At 40.2% G+C, this 15,849-nt stretch overlaps 1 protein-coding gene across 1 annotated transcript in view; it reads left to right on the forward strand.

Annotated features, from left to right (window-relative positions):
- RSPRY1 (ring finger and SPRY domain containing 1) overlaps window positions 1-3,567 on the forward strand; it is a 220,759-nt gene extending 217,192 nt beyond the window's left edge. The window contains exon 15 of the mRNA XM_078670430.1: window positions 1,937-3,567. Coding sequence (XP_078526556.1) covers window positions 1,937-2,033 — 97 coding nt within the window. The 3' untranslated portion in view covers window positions 2,034-3,567. The remainder of the gene's footprint in view (window positions 1-1,936) is intronic.
- The last annotated feature ends 12,282 nt before the right edge of the window (window positions 3,568-15,849 follow it).

Genomic DNA, 15,849 nt, shown 5'->3' on the forward strand with positions numbered 1-15,849 from the left:
GGTGGCAAGCCTCCCCGCCCAGATGGAATTCCTTTTGATCTTTTTAAGAAAAATATTGCATTACGGGGACCTATGTTAGCTATGTTGCTAGAAGCATGTGGCAGTGCAGGCTTTTTGAGCACTCGGTCCGAGTCCTTAATTAGTAGTCCGATTAACAAAAATGTTGACCATTTAAACTCATTTTGCTGCCGTCCGAACTCCCTATTTGACTCCCTGGTTAAGGTTGTTGGTAGGATTATATTGGAAAGATTGGTGGATTTGGCGGAAAGCAATGAGTTACTATCAGACACTTAGTATGGTTTTTGTAAATGTTTATGAAATGTAGATCAGAGCTTGAACTTAAATCTGTTAATTGGAAAATACACATTTGGTAGGAAAGGTCATTTATTTTTGGCCTCTGCGGACCGATCAAGTGTATTTGACTGCATTTTTCATGAATAGCTGTGGTCCATTTTATAAGAACTAGGAGTAGATAACTCTATAATCAATTTTTTCACAATATCTGTACTCTGGCAGTAGAGTAAGAGTCTGATTTGGTGTAAGGGGTGAATGCTTGTCCTCTTTTGTCGTGGAGAAGGGGGGGGTAGGCAGGGGTGTGATCTTGCCCCCTTCTTGTTTACCTTTTAAATAAGCAACTTAGGTGGCGTTCTGGCTAAAGGGTGCAAGGACCTCTTCCAAATAGGACAGCAGCCAGTCCTAGCCCTCCTCTACGTGGACGATGCCGTACTTATGGCCTGTACCCCCAAGGCCCTAATATGCTTTTTGATTTCCTTTTCGGAATTCCTCCAGGATTTGGGCCTAACCACAAATCTGAGCAAGGCATTTGTATTGAAATATGGGAAGGGCTTCAAAAGTCTGGACTTTTTTGTTACTAAACTTAGTTTTACCCTTTCATTTTTATATCTAGGGGTCATGTCATCAGTGTGGGCCATGGAAGGTTGCTTATTAATGCAAGGAAATTTTACTTTATAAAATCAACTGCTGCATTGACTAAGTTTGCACGCGAACTCTGCAATAAGCCGGTTAATGAAATAATGACTATATATAAGCCCAAGTGTATATCAACTGCTTTCTATGGGGCAGAGCTGTGGGGATTCCGCGATATGACTTCCTTACAAATTGTAGAGAATTTGTTTTTTAGATCTCTTGTGTCAGTGCCTCAGAGCTTTTCGTCCCAGGCTTGCCATTCAGAATTGGGGATGCCGTTCCTGCGAGCTTACTGCCTACCCGCTACTTACCATTGATTCACTGTATTGTCACTCGTTTGTTTGCTTCTTATTCGGTCTTCCACCTTTGTTTGTCCTTCCTCTATCGCCCAGCCTCATTGCTGGTGGCTGCTCTCCGAAAAGTTGTTTGATTGGGAGTCTGATTCAATCCTCAGTACTTTTTGACTTCCACAGAAAATTTGGTAGGAAGGTAGTGTAGTGTGTCTCCCTAAATCCAGTCTACCTGCCACCCGCCATCATGAATGCTACCATGTAAATTTGTCTGTACGTAGTCTCATTACACTTTTATTCTGCGTAATAAAAGATAGTTATTCAGCAATTATTGGTTTACCAAATAATTAAGCGCTAGTTTGCTACTGCTGTCGGCAGCAAGTAACTCTCCCAGTTGTCTTTTTGTTTTGTTGTATTCTTATACTACTTATTTTGTTTTCCCTGTCCTGAACCTAGAACACAAAATGCTGGCCACAAAAATGTGTGGTCTGCTATTCATGTATGACCTGTCACCATTCCCTATAGAAACGATAGACTGATTGGTTCTAGCAGTGCTTTGTTGGTGGGGGATATGGAATTTAGATGTTTTTATGTAATAATGTTAAGCCATTCAAACCTTAATGCACTCTGCTCTTCCATAGAGCACAGACTGTACATATTTGTAACTATTACTAGAAAAAATACAGTTTTACAAGAATGTTGTTTTGTCCACTTTGCAGTGATCTTTGTATGGACTGTGCCTTGCAACTTGAGACCTGCCCATTATGCCGACAGGACATAAAGACTCGGATAAGACTGATTTCTCACATTTCATGACACCTTTGAAGACCTTTACGGACCAATGTGTGATGAGTGGAAGGCTAACTGGAAGAAGTTTCTCCATCCAAATGAGTGTTTGTCGTTGTAAAAGCAACAGTAGGATTCAATTGCAGACCTGCTCTGTGAACAAGATGGTGTGCACCTTTTTATGTGAAGACTTCTGGGGTATGAACGAGGTGGTGCAGTTGTATTGAGCTGGGACACCTCACTGTGAGCCACTTTTTTGGTCACAAGGCAATCCCAGTGTGAAGGAGCTGCTTCGCATGAGCATTCTAGCCAGGTTTGTGCTTATGCACAGCATGGGTGTATCAATTTAGGCCTTCCAGAAGAGGACCTTTACAAATTGAGAATGTTGAACGAATAAACGGCGTAGTCCTGTTTTTTTGCGCCAAAACGATGCACATGTAGAAAATAGGGTAATATTTCACTCAGATGAAAAAAGGGACCCAAATGGGACCAAACGTGATTTATAGCGCCAAGAAAAATACTTTTTAATTTATTGAAGATCTATAACAGTAATGCTACAGAAAATCACTGTCGTAATTAGTTACTCATGTTTAATTTTGCTAAAAACAATTCCGCTGTTTGTGCTTGTCCGTGTTCCAGAAGGGGCAAATGACTGTAAAACATTTGGCTAAGACTGAAGTTAAACAATTCATTATTGTTTCTTGCTACCTCCAATCAGACTGGGCTAGGTGATGTGCAGTACTCCATCCGGAAAAGCGTTCAGAGAAGAATTTGCACTATAAAGTCTGATATTTTTACATGGTACACCAGAGTGGCTGAAACAGTCCATATTCTAACTCGTTGGCAACTAGTCTGGCAAAATCACATAGCTACTTAAGCAGAAGTAAGAATGTATACTGCTCTACTTGACATTCAAAATGGTTGGTTATGGTTGTAAAACAAACTTATACTTGTCTAAATTAGCCTTTTGTCAGAATTAAAACCTTTTATTTTTGACGGACTATAGAAAATAGTAGTGACATCTAGCAACATTACCTGGCTAGAGTAGCTTTCCTGCTGGTCAGAGATTTTGTTCCTACTATGTAAAGAACCCGGATTAGAGTCAATGTAAAGACACCTACTAAATGTACATAATATTGTACGGCAACGGACCTAAAAGGCTGAAATGCAAAAATGTACAGATCGTAAACTTTTGATAACGATGATTCCAAAGAACATTCTCTTATTTTGTTTTTTAATGACTAAAAATGGAGTATTTACAATGTTCTCCTTTTCTAGTACATGCATTTTATTAATTGAAACAGATTTAATACAATGTTTTACTGATGCAGGGGAAGTTCTGCCCAAATTGTAATAATGCTAGGCTGGGCACAGTCTACTGCGGGTATTTTTAGTGTATTTTTATTACCATCAGTTGTCCATTTTGTTTTTTTAATCAGTATTGTTTTGCAAGCTATGTACATTTTGAACTATATTCTCTGAAATTATGGAATGGATTCCAGCAAATGTATTAATATTGTTTTAAAAAATACAACTCATTTGAATACAAACCATTTTTGTTTAAGAACCTTGTTGAAAACATTTGATTGATTTTGCCCATATTTGAATACAAGAGCTGGAAAAAATAATCATCCAGCATAAACTCTAGTTACTCTGCCACCTAAGCATCAATTTTATATGCTCCTGCTTTTGGTTTGCCTGCCACCACGCTGGGTCCCGAAAAAGGCGCTATCCTCTCACAAATGCCTGTCAAGACTAAAGCACATACCATGCTCTTGTTTACCTAACCTCCAGCGTGACTGAATACCCTTAAATGCAGATGCCAGTCCGAAGACAATACTGCGCCTTCTGCTCTGGCCGCATTGTCTTTCTACCTGAAAGATATTCTGAAAATGTAAGTGCATGCTGCAAGGATCTATATGAAACTTGTATGTTCAGGTTTTTAGTCCAAGCAACAGTGGTTATCCTTCAGTTTGATTAGACCTGTCCCATTGAGAAGGGATTATGACAACAAAGGAACCCTCGAGGTAGTTAAGGACCTGGGGTAACAATTCTTTTAAGGCAACAGTGGTCCTTAACTTATCATGAATTAAAGGAAAAGATATTTACAGACAACAATGTGTACTATAAACAAGGAAGTGTCCAGCCGGGCACCAATTTAATCAATGTAAGAAATTCAAAAGGATTAAAGTGCACAAATATACAGTGGGATACAGTCCTTTATCCAGTACATAAAAAACATCAACATATAAGACATGACCAAAAAGTAATGAAAAGGTAAAGGGTATTTTCAGGCAACTTTGAAGAGGGGACGCTGGTAATAAAAAAAATAATGGTAAACCTATCTGTCCACATATAGTCAACACTAATTTGGTAACACAATGGAGAACCAGGTGTGTAACTATTTTTCCTGTAGTAGGGGATCTCTGTGTATAGTCATAATCTAGTGAATAGTCCCGCCCATGTGCGTGGACCCCGGAGCAATCAAAAATAATCTCTTAAGCGGTCTTCATTGCAGTCCTGCATAGACACTTAAGAGAAAATTAAAGACAATAATGCAGCCTGTGCCTACAAGGCTACACTGTCCAGTACTTCAGCTAGAAATTCCAAGGATATAACATCAATAACACATTTAACACAATCTGTCAAGTTTCACCCATAGAGAAACTTTCCTCCCCTCACCAAATCCTTGGAATGATAGAGAGGAAGGTAGGGACAGACAAGCCTCCTTAGGCTGCCATTATGTGTCTGGAAAAGGGATACCGTGCCTTTAAGGAACTCTCTGGAGACCCTCGGTATCCCAGCATGCTCAGCCCCTTCCTTTTACTTTCAGTTCTTTTTTTCCGGCTCCTGCTAGCAGGTCCCTGGAGCATTGAGCTCTCCCTTTTTTGTTTTTTTTCTACATATTTTGCACTTTTAAAGTGTTAGTGTGTTCACTCGACGTGTTTTTGCCTTTTCTCATCTTTACTGGAGTTTCTCTAGTGTTTTGACTGCTCTTTTATCAAATATGCCTGCCTTATTTGATAAATGCCCCGAGTGCTCTTGATGGAGCGGTAATTTCCTCTGGTAGTTTCTCAATGCAAAACCCTCATGCTACCTCTAATTTACCGCTCAAAAAGTGTTGGGCCCTTCACACCATGTATTACCTTCAGGAGACTTTAAATAAACCTGAACAGTCAAAAAATGCAATTTAGTATTCAAGCCAATAAAGAGAGGTGTTGAGTATTTAAAGGGTTTTATTTTCTAGTCAAAAGTTAAGTTTTTCTCTGACCCTTTATTCATTAGTAAAATATCAATCAGGTTACAGAATTTGGAAAACAGGAAAAATATCAATAATACAGAACACATTACAGTCTGCATATAAGCATTACATGTGGTTATGAAAAATGTGGCGCAAAATTTCAGTCACAATTCTTAAAGAGTTTCTAAGAAAAATAGTCTTGCAAAGCTAATCAATAATTTAATAGGTGGCAAAAATCTCCCATAAAGAGAAATAAAAGCACAAGACAAATAAATCTTTTCAGACCTAATTAATTAGTCAAAGCATAAACTTAAAGTTTAGCATCTAATTCTAGAGAGCCTTTCTATCTGTTGCTTCTCCGTGCATCTCTGTGTCTAAAGAGCAAAAAGGAGGGAGACAGCCCGCCCTTCACAAGACCTCAAAGGAATGCGGCCTGAATGTGCCAAGATATGACGTGGAAGCAAGAACCTCCCCCTGAATCTCCTCGGACGCAAACCTGCCCTTCAGCAATCTCCCGAGACGTTTCTCGTACCTAACCCATAGAAGCCAGCTGAGCTGAGAAAAAAGTAGACAGCCCCCATCCAGAGAGGACAGTATTTATACCCTAATTATTGGCAGAGTACACAAAGATGTAGCATCTTTCAGGAGAACCTTACGTGATTGGTCAGTCATAAAGGCATGAGTTCACAATACCCTGACTCATTCTAAAATCCTGACTTCACCAGTTTTTAACAAAAGAAGCATACATGCATAACTACATTTATAAACATTTGCAACATTTACTAGGAAAAATGTTTCATTCTAATTCATCCTTCCTTCCACAGCGTAGTCAGAACGGATACTTTTAACTAACTGGTACATTGGCACAGTTACAAAAATGTACAGTTCAGGAGGAGCCAAGCCGGCGTTGAAGATGGCCGCCCAGTCCCCCAGCTCCGTGTACCATCTCCTCCCGAGGGCCCCTTCGGCCTGATATCCTGATTCAACGGTGCACACACGGGCGCAGGAGCTGCTCCGGTACCCGATGGCGCGTCCCCGAGGTTTGTACCACCTCTACACGGGGAGAAACGGACAGCGGCGTTTGCGGCCCGAGGCAGCTTGCGGACCGGGGACTCGCCTGGGTGGCAGGGCCGGCCATCAATTGAACAACAGCGGCCACCAGCTGCAGTGAGGGGCCGGTCGGCTCCGGATCGAATCGGACCGGCCGATTTTTGGATCGCTCGCTCAGCGGGTGGGGGGCATGAGTTAGAAATCGACCCTTCACGGTTCCCCTGAGTAGTTGGTGCCTTTTTGGGAATTTTGCTCGCATGCTGCCGGGGACCGTGGTGAGACCCGTCCCGCTAATTGCGGGGGAATCCCGAATTTGGCCCGGCCGCGATTACTAGCGCGGACTCCCTCTGCGGCTGTGTTTTGGCTACGTCTCCACTGTTTTGGTGCCCTGCTGGTGATATCATGACGCCTGAAGCCCTGCTGCGCGTGCCCAGGCCCCAATCTATGATGGTGCTTCCTCGGAACGTAGCGAGGGGAGCAGAGTGCTGCATCCGAGAACTTGAATCCCGACCTGATCTGGATCCTATGGAGACAGGGAGCTTGACAACAAAAGGGGGCACGGAGCGGGACTACATCTTGGCGATCTCCTTGCTGCCCTAGCTGACCTTCGCGATACCTTGGAGCAGGATGCCCGTTCACTGGGTGATAAGCTGGATGATGTTGTCTTTGTGGCGGGACTAATGAGCACGGGTGGTTTGTGGGCGCACACTGGTATGCTTCGCTCCTTACCCAGACGCGACAATATGGCGCCGGCACTGATATCCTGGAATCCGGGACACGGACTCTCGAACCATCTCCAGTTTGTGACATTTGTGATCTAGAACTATCCGTGGGCTCCTGCTTGGAACCGAGCGATGGACTTGCTTTTCACGCCATGCTCTTGGTACCTCTGGTTCTGCTCCAACTACGCTTTAACAATGTGACGATCTTTCCCTGCTCTGCTTGGCTGATTGCGATGTGGCAGTCATGTTATTGTGTCAGGTTGGGTGCATCACGCGTGCGGGACACGGGTTCGGATGAGGTCTGATCGCATCGCTGCACTACAGAATGGCTGCTGTCTGGGTTTGCTCTGATATTCATATTCTTGACGGTTGCGGATTTGGAGTGCGACAATTTGGTGGGCCATTGTGATATGCGCAGGGCAGGACAAGGATAAATAGTGTTTCCTCCGTTTCGATACTTCCTGCTTGCGGGTTTATGTGGGATGTGTGACATATTGTCTTATTTGTTTCCATGCTGGGCTGCTCCTGTGCCTCGTGCACTGTTCTTTTGTACTACTTTTAACGGAGGTGTTTTACGTCCTGTTCATATCCGTTATTTGCAGAGGGAGAGGCCGGGGGACTGCTAGAGGGCTCCCCTCCGTTTTTCCATTTCTTTCCTTTCCTTCCCTCGCTTGGGTTCCCTTTTTAGTCTAGGTGGGTGGTGGTTTCCTTTCTCTCTCTTCTAAATCTCGGGTTTCATAGAATGGGCGACAGGCACTCTGCTGAGGGGGAGGCCGTAGCCGGAGGCAGGGGTGCAGGGTGGGGGGTATTCTCTGTTTTTCCTTCCCTTTTTCAGTTTCTAGGGCCTCTTTTCTCTCTTCCTCTGCTTGGCTTTTTCTTTCTTTTCTTTCTTTTCTTATCTTTGGGATTCCGAGTAGTAGGTTGTTTACCGGATGTTCTTATGTCTCAAGCCAGTGTGGGGGATGTTATAATAGTTCCCTTTTTAGGTACTGCGGGCGTGTGCTGCATTGGGGGGCGTAATAAAAAATCTGTTGTCTATCCTGTTTAGTGCGCGTTAGTGCCTGCGCCCCGCCTGCTGTGGTCCCGAATGTGCATATCCTGATTTGTAATATCCCCCACTTCTGGTGTTATTAGATTGTATGACATCGGATCCTGTTCTATCTCTGAACTTTAAGAAAAAACAAAACCTCTTTTATCCTGGTACCATTACGGTGCGACAGTATCCTGGGTGTTGATGTGGAATTGAGGAGGCGGGATGTATGTGTTTTGATTTATTGATTTGCATTGCCCGTCTCTGTGATATTGGCCAGCTGTGCTCTTGCTGGCCTGCAATTGTATTTGCTTTCTGTCACAATAAAGGTTTTCACACAAAAAAAAAAAAAATTTACAGTTCAGGTTGTCCTTGACTTTTTGTCATGAGGAAAGCTGCCACAGTCTGCGCATGCTCCCTTCTCATTAAATTGCAAGCCATAGCCTTGATGGATTCACAGGCAGCCATGTTTTGTGTAGGCCCCAAAAATAAAACAAACACAAAGATAATATTAATTTCATGTAAATCAGCCCATTATGTTTCCCACGTGCATTATTAATTCACACACATTATAAAAAGAGGTGTTATTAACTGAAAATGTTTATCAAAATATGCAACAAGTCAAAGTCTATTAAGACAGGAATAATAAATCTAGATTACATGGATGAGCTGGGAAGAGAGAAACACATTCTATTAATCTTCAAAGGTAAAAAGGCCACTTTTTCTCTACATTGCAAAAAAACACATGTTAATTCAGCAAAAGCATTTTCAGGCCTCACTTTAATGTTTTTCATGTGCCATGTTTTTAACCTGCACCAAAATGTGCGTGGCAATTTAAATGCAGCCTGTCTGAAGCACAAAAAATAAAACAATGCATGACTGCAGATTAAATCTGCTCCATCAATCCACCCTTCTGATAATTCAAATCATAATGAAATGATTTATAATTCATCACACATATTTAATTTCACAAGTGACAATATCTTTTTTTTTTTTTTTTTTTTTTTTTTAAATTGCAAAAGCTGAGCATATAAGAATGTTACTTCTATTTCTAAGGCAAACACAAGTCTGGTCTGTAATCAGATCATATATAGCCACGCTCAATTGTTTTAGTGCAGAGTTCTGTAAGTAGCTTCTTGGAACAGTCTTCTTTAAAATAAGTAACTAAAATAATAAAAAAAAGAATTCAACAGGACAGTTTCAGCATTTCTTTGCTCTGTGTCATCAGCTTGCCATCAGAATGGCTCATTCAGTGTGGCATTCTGTACCTTTTTCCATGCAAATTAGACTACTTAGGTGCTGAGAAACTCTGACAGAGCACCATCAATCCTTTGCACTTTTTCAACCAAGGCCTTTCACTCTTATTTTCACTTTGATCAGATTCAGATGTGTCACCACAGCATCTCTCAGATCAAAACCGTTGCACCATCCATTATGCAGATCTTGTGTAGCAGCTGCAATCTGGTGAGAAACTGCACACTGAACATCAACCAGACCTACACAGCAATGGCTAGTGTTCTCCTCAGTGTTTTCCACAGGTGCATTTGCATATGCATTTTCAAGCCACTTTAGTGTTGCTGAAACAGTCTTTTGCAAAAGGTAACTCAGTGCTGCCATTGTGTTGCTTTATTATGCTTGACACTTCAGGCAGATAGCTACAATCCATTCCTTGTCCAATCTGTTGTTCTGCACTCATTATCTTTGAGACCACATTATGATCTGATTTCAGAGAAACTGGCAATCTATACCTGAGCATCAGTTTTTGCAATAACATATTTGTCACTTTGCAGTTGTCACTTTTCTCAAAAACAGTTCTGATACAACCCTTTTGTGCTGCTTCAAAAACATTTTCTTGAGCCTCTTGTAATTCAACTGTGAAGATTCCATTGAATGTATATGCTAACAGAACACAAATTTGTGCAACTGAATTAGCATTTCTCTCTCCCATGACAACAGTGACTCTCAATTGAGCAGATATACTGCATGTTATGGTAAGGGCAATCAATTTCGAATTTTGGGCTGAGGTAACTACTGAAAGCCATAAAGCTTTGACAACATCATGTATAAGGAGCACAGCATGTGCCGCTTTTAATGTGTCACCTTTCAAACATGGGCCATCTACAAAATGGACATTGTTGGGCTGACTCAGACATTCATCCTTAAAGTCTGAATTTGGCTTTATGCATATTTTCATGATATTTAGACACTCATATTCAGTTTCATCACAATCCAATTCATTTGCTGACACTTCTGTGAAGTTAGGGTCAAAGGTCATTGGGCAATACATCACAGACCTTTGAACACAGTCATCTTTTTCAATAGGCAATGAGAGAGCGCAGCCCTCCCTCTCACTGCAAATTAGTGTATTTTCTTTCAAATAAACTTTCATTCCTAGTGCTGGGGCGCGACATTCTTTCTCTTTCAACTCTAGGAATGCTTTTGTGCAGTTGTTGTCCAATGGAAGCGGATCAGACACACCAGAGTGTGTCAGCCTCAGTAAAGGCTTAGCCACTAGGGAAATGTTTAGTAACCACTCTATACAGCAGCTAACCATTCCCAAAAATGTCCTGACTTCTTTCTGAATTTGAGGTGGATTTATCTTGTGAATTATTTCCACCTTCTCTGGTGACACCTTTCTACCTCCCTTTCCAATTTTGTGTCCCAGGTATTCATCTTCTTTTTGACAGTACTCCTGACTATTCTCGTCCAATGGCACTGTGACATGAACTTGGCAAAAATCAATAAAAATAAGCCATTCTTCACCACATGGAATGTGAAAAAATATATTGTCTGGATTCGGTACCACAGGACAACATGGACAAAATATGCTTTTAATCTCCTGCACTATTCTGTTCTTTTCATTTATTTTCTGTGAACCTATGATCAGAAAGTTACACAAACTTCTAATCAATTCCATCAAAAATCCTTTTATTGGTAAAATTCCTGCAACTGATTGTGTTCCTGAATACATGTCATCTGGTTCAAATTTTAATAAGACATGTTCTGCACATTTTATTAACCTGGCATCCTTCTCTGTGAACTCTCTTATTTCTGTGTTTATTATTTTTTCCAAAGCAGAAGGTAATTTTTCAACTGTCTTTTCTGAAAATAATGCTACAGCTGTCTCTTGTTGGGCCATTTTAAAATGTACATCCTCATCAGAAATCTGAAAAATAGCATTATCTGGTGTACAGTAATCTGTGCTGCTTAATTTGCAAAATAATTGTTTTCCTGCTATGCCCGAGTCACAGACAACAGTTTTGCAGTTTTCCTCAAATGGGCCTATTTTTGGTGCACATTTTTCTAAAACTGGGTTTGTAATTTCTTTCTTTAAAACTCCTGCAACTAAATCTGGACTTTCCACTGCCTTCACAATGGACTTGGTAAATTCTGAATTGTGAGTGTTAAAACTCTCATTTGCAAACACAGCAACCTGTTGGACTGGATTCTGATTTTTTCTCAGGAAATAATTCCCATTTGCTCTGGACAACCTATTTAAATTAATGTTAGCAATTTCCATATTTTGTGGGACCATCTGTGCTTGAACAATTCCTGCCATAGGTACCTGTTTCTGAACTGACATTTGCATTTGCTTAGCTGGCATATTTTGCATCTGCAATTCTCCATGTTTTTGTGCATCATGTTTAAATTTATTTTCCTACATTCAATGCTCAAATCTGTTAAAAAAGATGGCAAAAGGACACATTTTCCAGCAGTACAACTTCCATATCTGAATTTGCACATACCAAAACACCTATACTTCCATCCTGTGTTCTTTTAATCTGTACCCATTCAACATCCTCTGCTGGCACTCTGCCCTTTAGGAAATATATCACTGCTATATTTTCCTCCATAACAACAGAAAATGATGGTGCATTCATGCAAACCCTTTTCACTGTCTCCTCACCTGGCCCTTGAACAACAACTTTAGATTCAAACCACAATTTAGTCAGCATGGCAATATAAAAGAACATTTCCAAATTAGTGCACAACTCTTTTAAAAAGTCATCAAATCCATCAACTTGTGGGTACCACAGCATAAATTTGTCTCTCAATTGTGGGAATGTGTTCAGAAATGCTGCAAGTTCACTTTTATTCTGTGGCATAGGAACATGCACTTCTCCCACCATTTCTCTCAATGAGTAAGCAAAAGCTTCTCCCTCATTCTGCTTATTATTATTTTTCTCAATTATATCTGGTGGCTTCCTTTCCTTAGCCAGTTTCCTTGCTAGGTCTGGTGGTTTCTTTTTCTTCTCATGTTTTCTTGCCCAATTGTCTCCTAATTGCTCAAGCCCATTGCATTTTAAAAAATATTTTATTTCTGCAATGTGCAATTGCATTCCTGAAGTACACATTTTCTCATTTGCTTCATCATCCATGTGTACCATGAAACCTTTCTGAAATGGAAAACTTCCTGAAACATCATTTTCATATTTTTGAGCCAAATCTGTCAGTCCATTATGTGTAGTTAATGCACATGCAGCTGTTTCCTTACTCAGGTAAATTAATTCTTTTTCCTGACACTGGTTCACATTTTCATTATTTAAACAGCAAGGACTGTTAATTGCTTCATGTTCACATGTTCCATTTAAAACACTAAGCTGTCTCTCTTTTTCATGGTCTGTGTTAATATGTTCTCCCATGTCTTCTATCTTTTTAATCACTGCTGCTTCCTCAAAGCAGGTTTGAAAAATCCCATTTTCAAATATATTTATTTTATCCTTGGCTGCAGATGTTGTAAATACCATTTTTCTCTCACCTTTCAATGCTTGGTGTACTTTCTGTTCAATAATCTGTGTGTTCTGAGTTTCTGAAATAAACCCTGCCATAATCACTCCTTCTGCAGCCCTTTGCACCTTTTCAGTAGGGCCCATATTAATTGGGACAGTTATAATTTTTCTAGGCATTATCTGTGCATCTGCAGCTTGTAATTCTTGAACTGAATCAGTCATATTTGAAGCAGTAACACCAGGAGGTATCACTGTCAGTACTGAATCAACAGGTAATGGGTCAATATACAATGTCTGCACAGTTCTCTCAGTCTGTATTTCTCTCTGTTCAACAGAAGCAGTAGCCCCTGTAGTATTTACTGGTTCATTATTTTCAGTCTTTTTCATGGGAACCACATAAAGTGGTGGACACTCAGTTAACAATTCATCCATTATTTCATCCCCTGAATTATTATTTATTTGAAGCTCTTTATCAGCATTAATTCCCTTCTCCTGTATCTGGTGCTTTACCTTTTTATCCTCACATGCTTTCTCTCTTGCCGACTTTTCCCACATGCTTAAGGCCTCAAATTGTGCAGCTTTAGATTGTGTCTTTATTTCACATAACACTTCCCTTAATTTGTCAATAATTTGCAATTCAAAAGTACCATCTTTTGGAAACCTCAAAGCACCCTCCTTTTCAGTAATCTTGCACCATTGGTGAACCCACATACATGTATTTTGTCCCAAATTGGTAGACATAAAATGCACAGGTGTTCCTTCAGGAGCATCACCAATAAAAAACACATTTTTCACTTTACCTCCTAACAGCTTCTTTAAACCTTCAAACATTTTCATTTTTGCAATAGTTCAATGCAATTTCTTTTCTCCAAAGCTGTCAGTCTCAATTTTAGTCAGTTTTACTCCTACCACTGACCCTCCACAAAATCTTACTGCAATATTTCTCTTAATCAATAACTCTGTTAGTAACAACATAAATACATTCGCTACTCTGTCTGTTGTGCTAAATAAAGGATAGATTTATATTCACTGCGAGTAACACATTCCGCTTACCCTTCACAAAGTAAGACTTTCCGTTTACTCTTCAAACACTACAGGTAAATCCCTCCCGCTTACCTTTCACTCAAGCTCAGAAGAACCTGCTACTCCTTTGGACTTATCCTTCAGGATAGATCTTAGTCCAAAGTTTCTCCAGCGAACCCTTTTGCTGTCAATCAAGCTCAGAAGAACCTGCTACTCCTTTAGTGTGACCCTTTCTAGGTGATATCAGACCAAAGTTTCACCAGCGAACTCTTTGCTATCAATCATTCACACAGAAAATAGTCCCTAATTTAACACTGCCAGCCCTCCTTAGCTTCTCAGTGTTATTCCAACAGACGAGTAACCTCAGTGCAGTGTGGCTTCCATTTACCACCCGCTATTCCTTCCCGGGATTCCACAGGTGTGCATACCTGCGTGTTCCAGACAACATAGAACAAGACACTAACTTAACATGAAGAGTTAAAACATGTAATCAATAACCAAAAAAATATGTCCTATGAAATTACCAATATAATCAATAACACCATTAATTCAAAATGAGCAAAATTTCACCAACAGTAAAAAAAACTTAATATTTTCATCACTTCAAAAATATATGCTAGCATATTAACAACATTTCACAACCCTGTTGATACTCACACCACTTCTTGCATCACCTGCCAGTACTGCTTTGCCAGTCTTCAGGTTCTGAGCATTGGAGTCAGGAATCAGGACTTGGGCATTTATCTAACTTGGGCAATTATTTTATTTCCCTCTTAAGGTCAATGATCCATTAGTTGAGTAGTTGATGGTGAAATCAATAATCGCTAATCACCAAACTAATCAATAATGACCATCCTCTGCTTACCAAAAACTGATGGAGCGGTAATTTCTTCTGGTAGTTTCTCAATGCAAAACCCTCATGCTACCTCTAATTTACCGCTCAAAAGGTGTTGGGCCCTTCACACCATGTATTACCTTCAGGAGACTTTAAATAAACCTGAACAGTCAAAAAATGCAATTTAGTATTCAAGCCAATAAAGAGAGTTGTTGAGTATTTAAAGGGTTTTATTTTCTAGTCAAAAGTTAAGTTTTTCTCTGACCCTTTATTCATTAGTAAAATATCAATCAGTTTACAGAATTTGGAAAACAGGAAAAATATCAATAATACAGAACACATTACAGTCTGCATATAAGCATTACATGTGGTTATGAAAAATGTGGCGCAAAATTTCAGTCACAATTCTTAAAGAGTTTCTAAGAAAAATAGTCTTGCAAAGCTAATCAATAATTTAATAGTTGGCAAAAATCTCCCATAAAGAGAAATAAATGCACAAGACAAATAAATCTTTTCAGACCTAATTAATTAGTCAAAGCATAAACTTAAAGTTTAGCATCTAATTCTAGAGAGCCTTTCTATCTGTTGCTTCTCCGTGCATCTCTGTGTCTAAAGAGCAAAAAGGAGGGAGACAGCCCGCCCTTCACAAGACCTCAAAGGAATGCGGCCTGAATGTGCCAAGATATGACGTGGAAGCAAGAACCTCCCCCTGAATCTCCTCGGACGCAAACCTGCCCTTCAGCAATCTCCCGAGACGTTTCTCGTACCTAACCCATAGAAGCCAGCTGAGCTGAGAAAAAAGTAGACAGCCCCCATCCAGAGAGGACAGTATTTATACCCTAATTATTGGCAGAGTACACAAAGATGTAGCATCTTTCAGGAGAACCTTACGTGATTGGTCAGTCATAAAGGCATGAGTTCACAATACCCTGACTCATTCTAAAATCCTGACTTCACCAGTTTTTAACAAAAGAAGCATACATGCATAACTACATTTATAAACATTTGCAACATTTACTAGGAAAAATGTTTCATTCTAATTCATCCTTCCTTCCACAGCGTAGTCAGAACGGATACTTTTAACTAACTGGTACATTGGCACAGTTACAAAAATGTACAGTTCAGGTTGTCCTTGACTTTTTGTCATGAGGAAAGCTGCCACAGTCTGCGCATGCTCCCTCTCATTAAATTGCAAGCCATAGCCTTGATGGATTC

This window comes from Lissotriton helveticus, chromosome 12 (genome assembly GCF_964261635.1).
Source record: "Lissotriton helveticus chromosome 12, aLisHel1.1, whole genome shotgun sequence".
Lineage (NCBI taxonomy): Eukaryota > Metazoa > Chordata > Amphibia > Caudata > Salamandridae > Lissotriton > Lissotriton helveticus.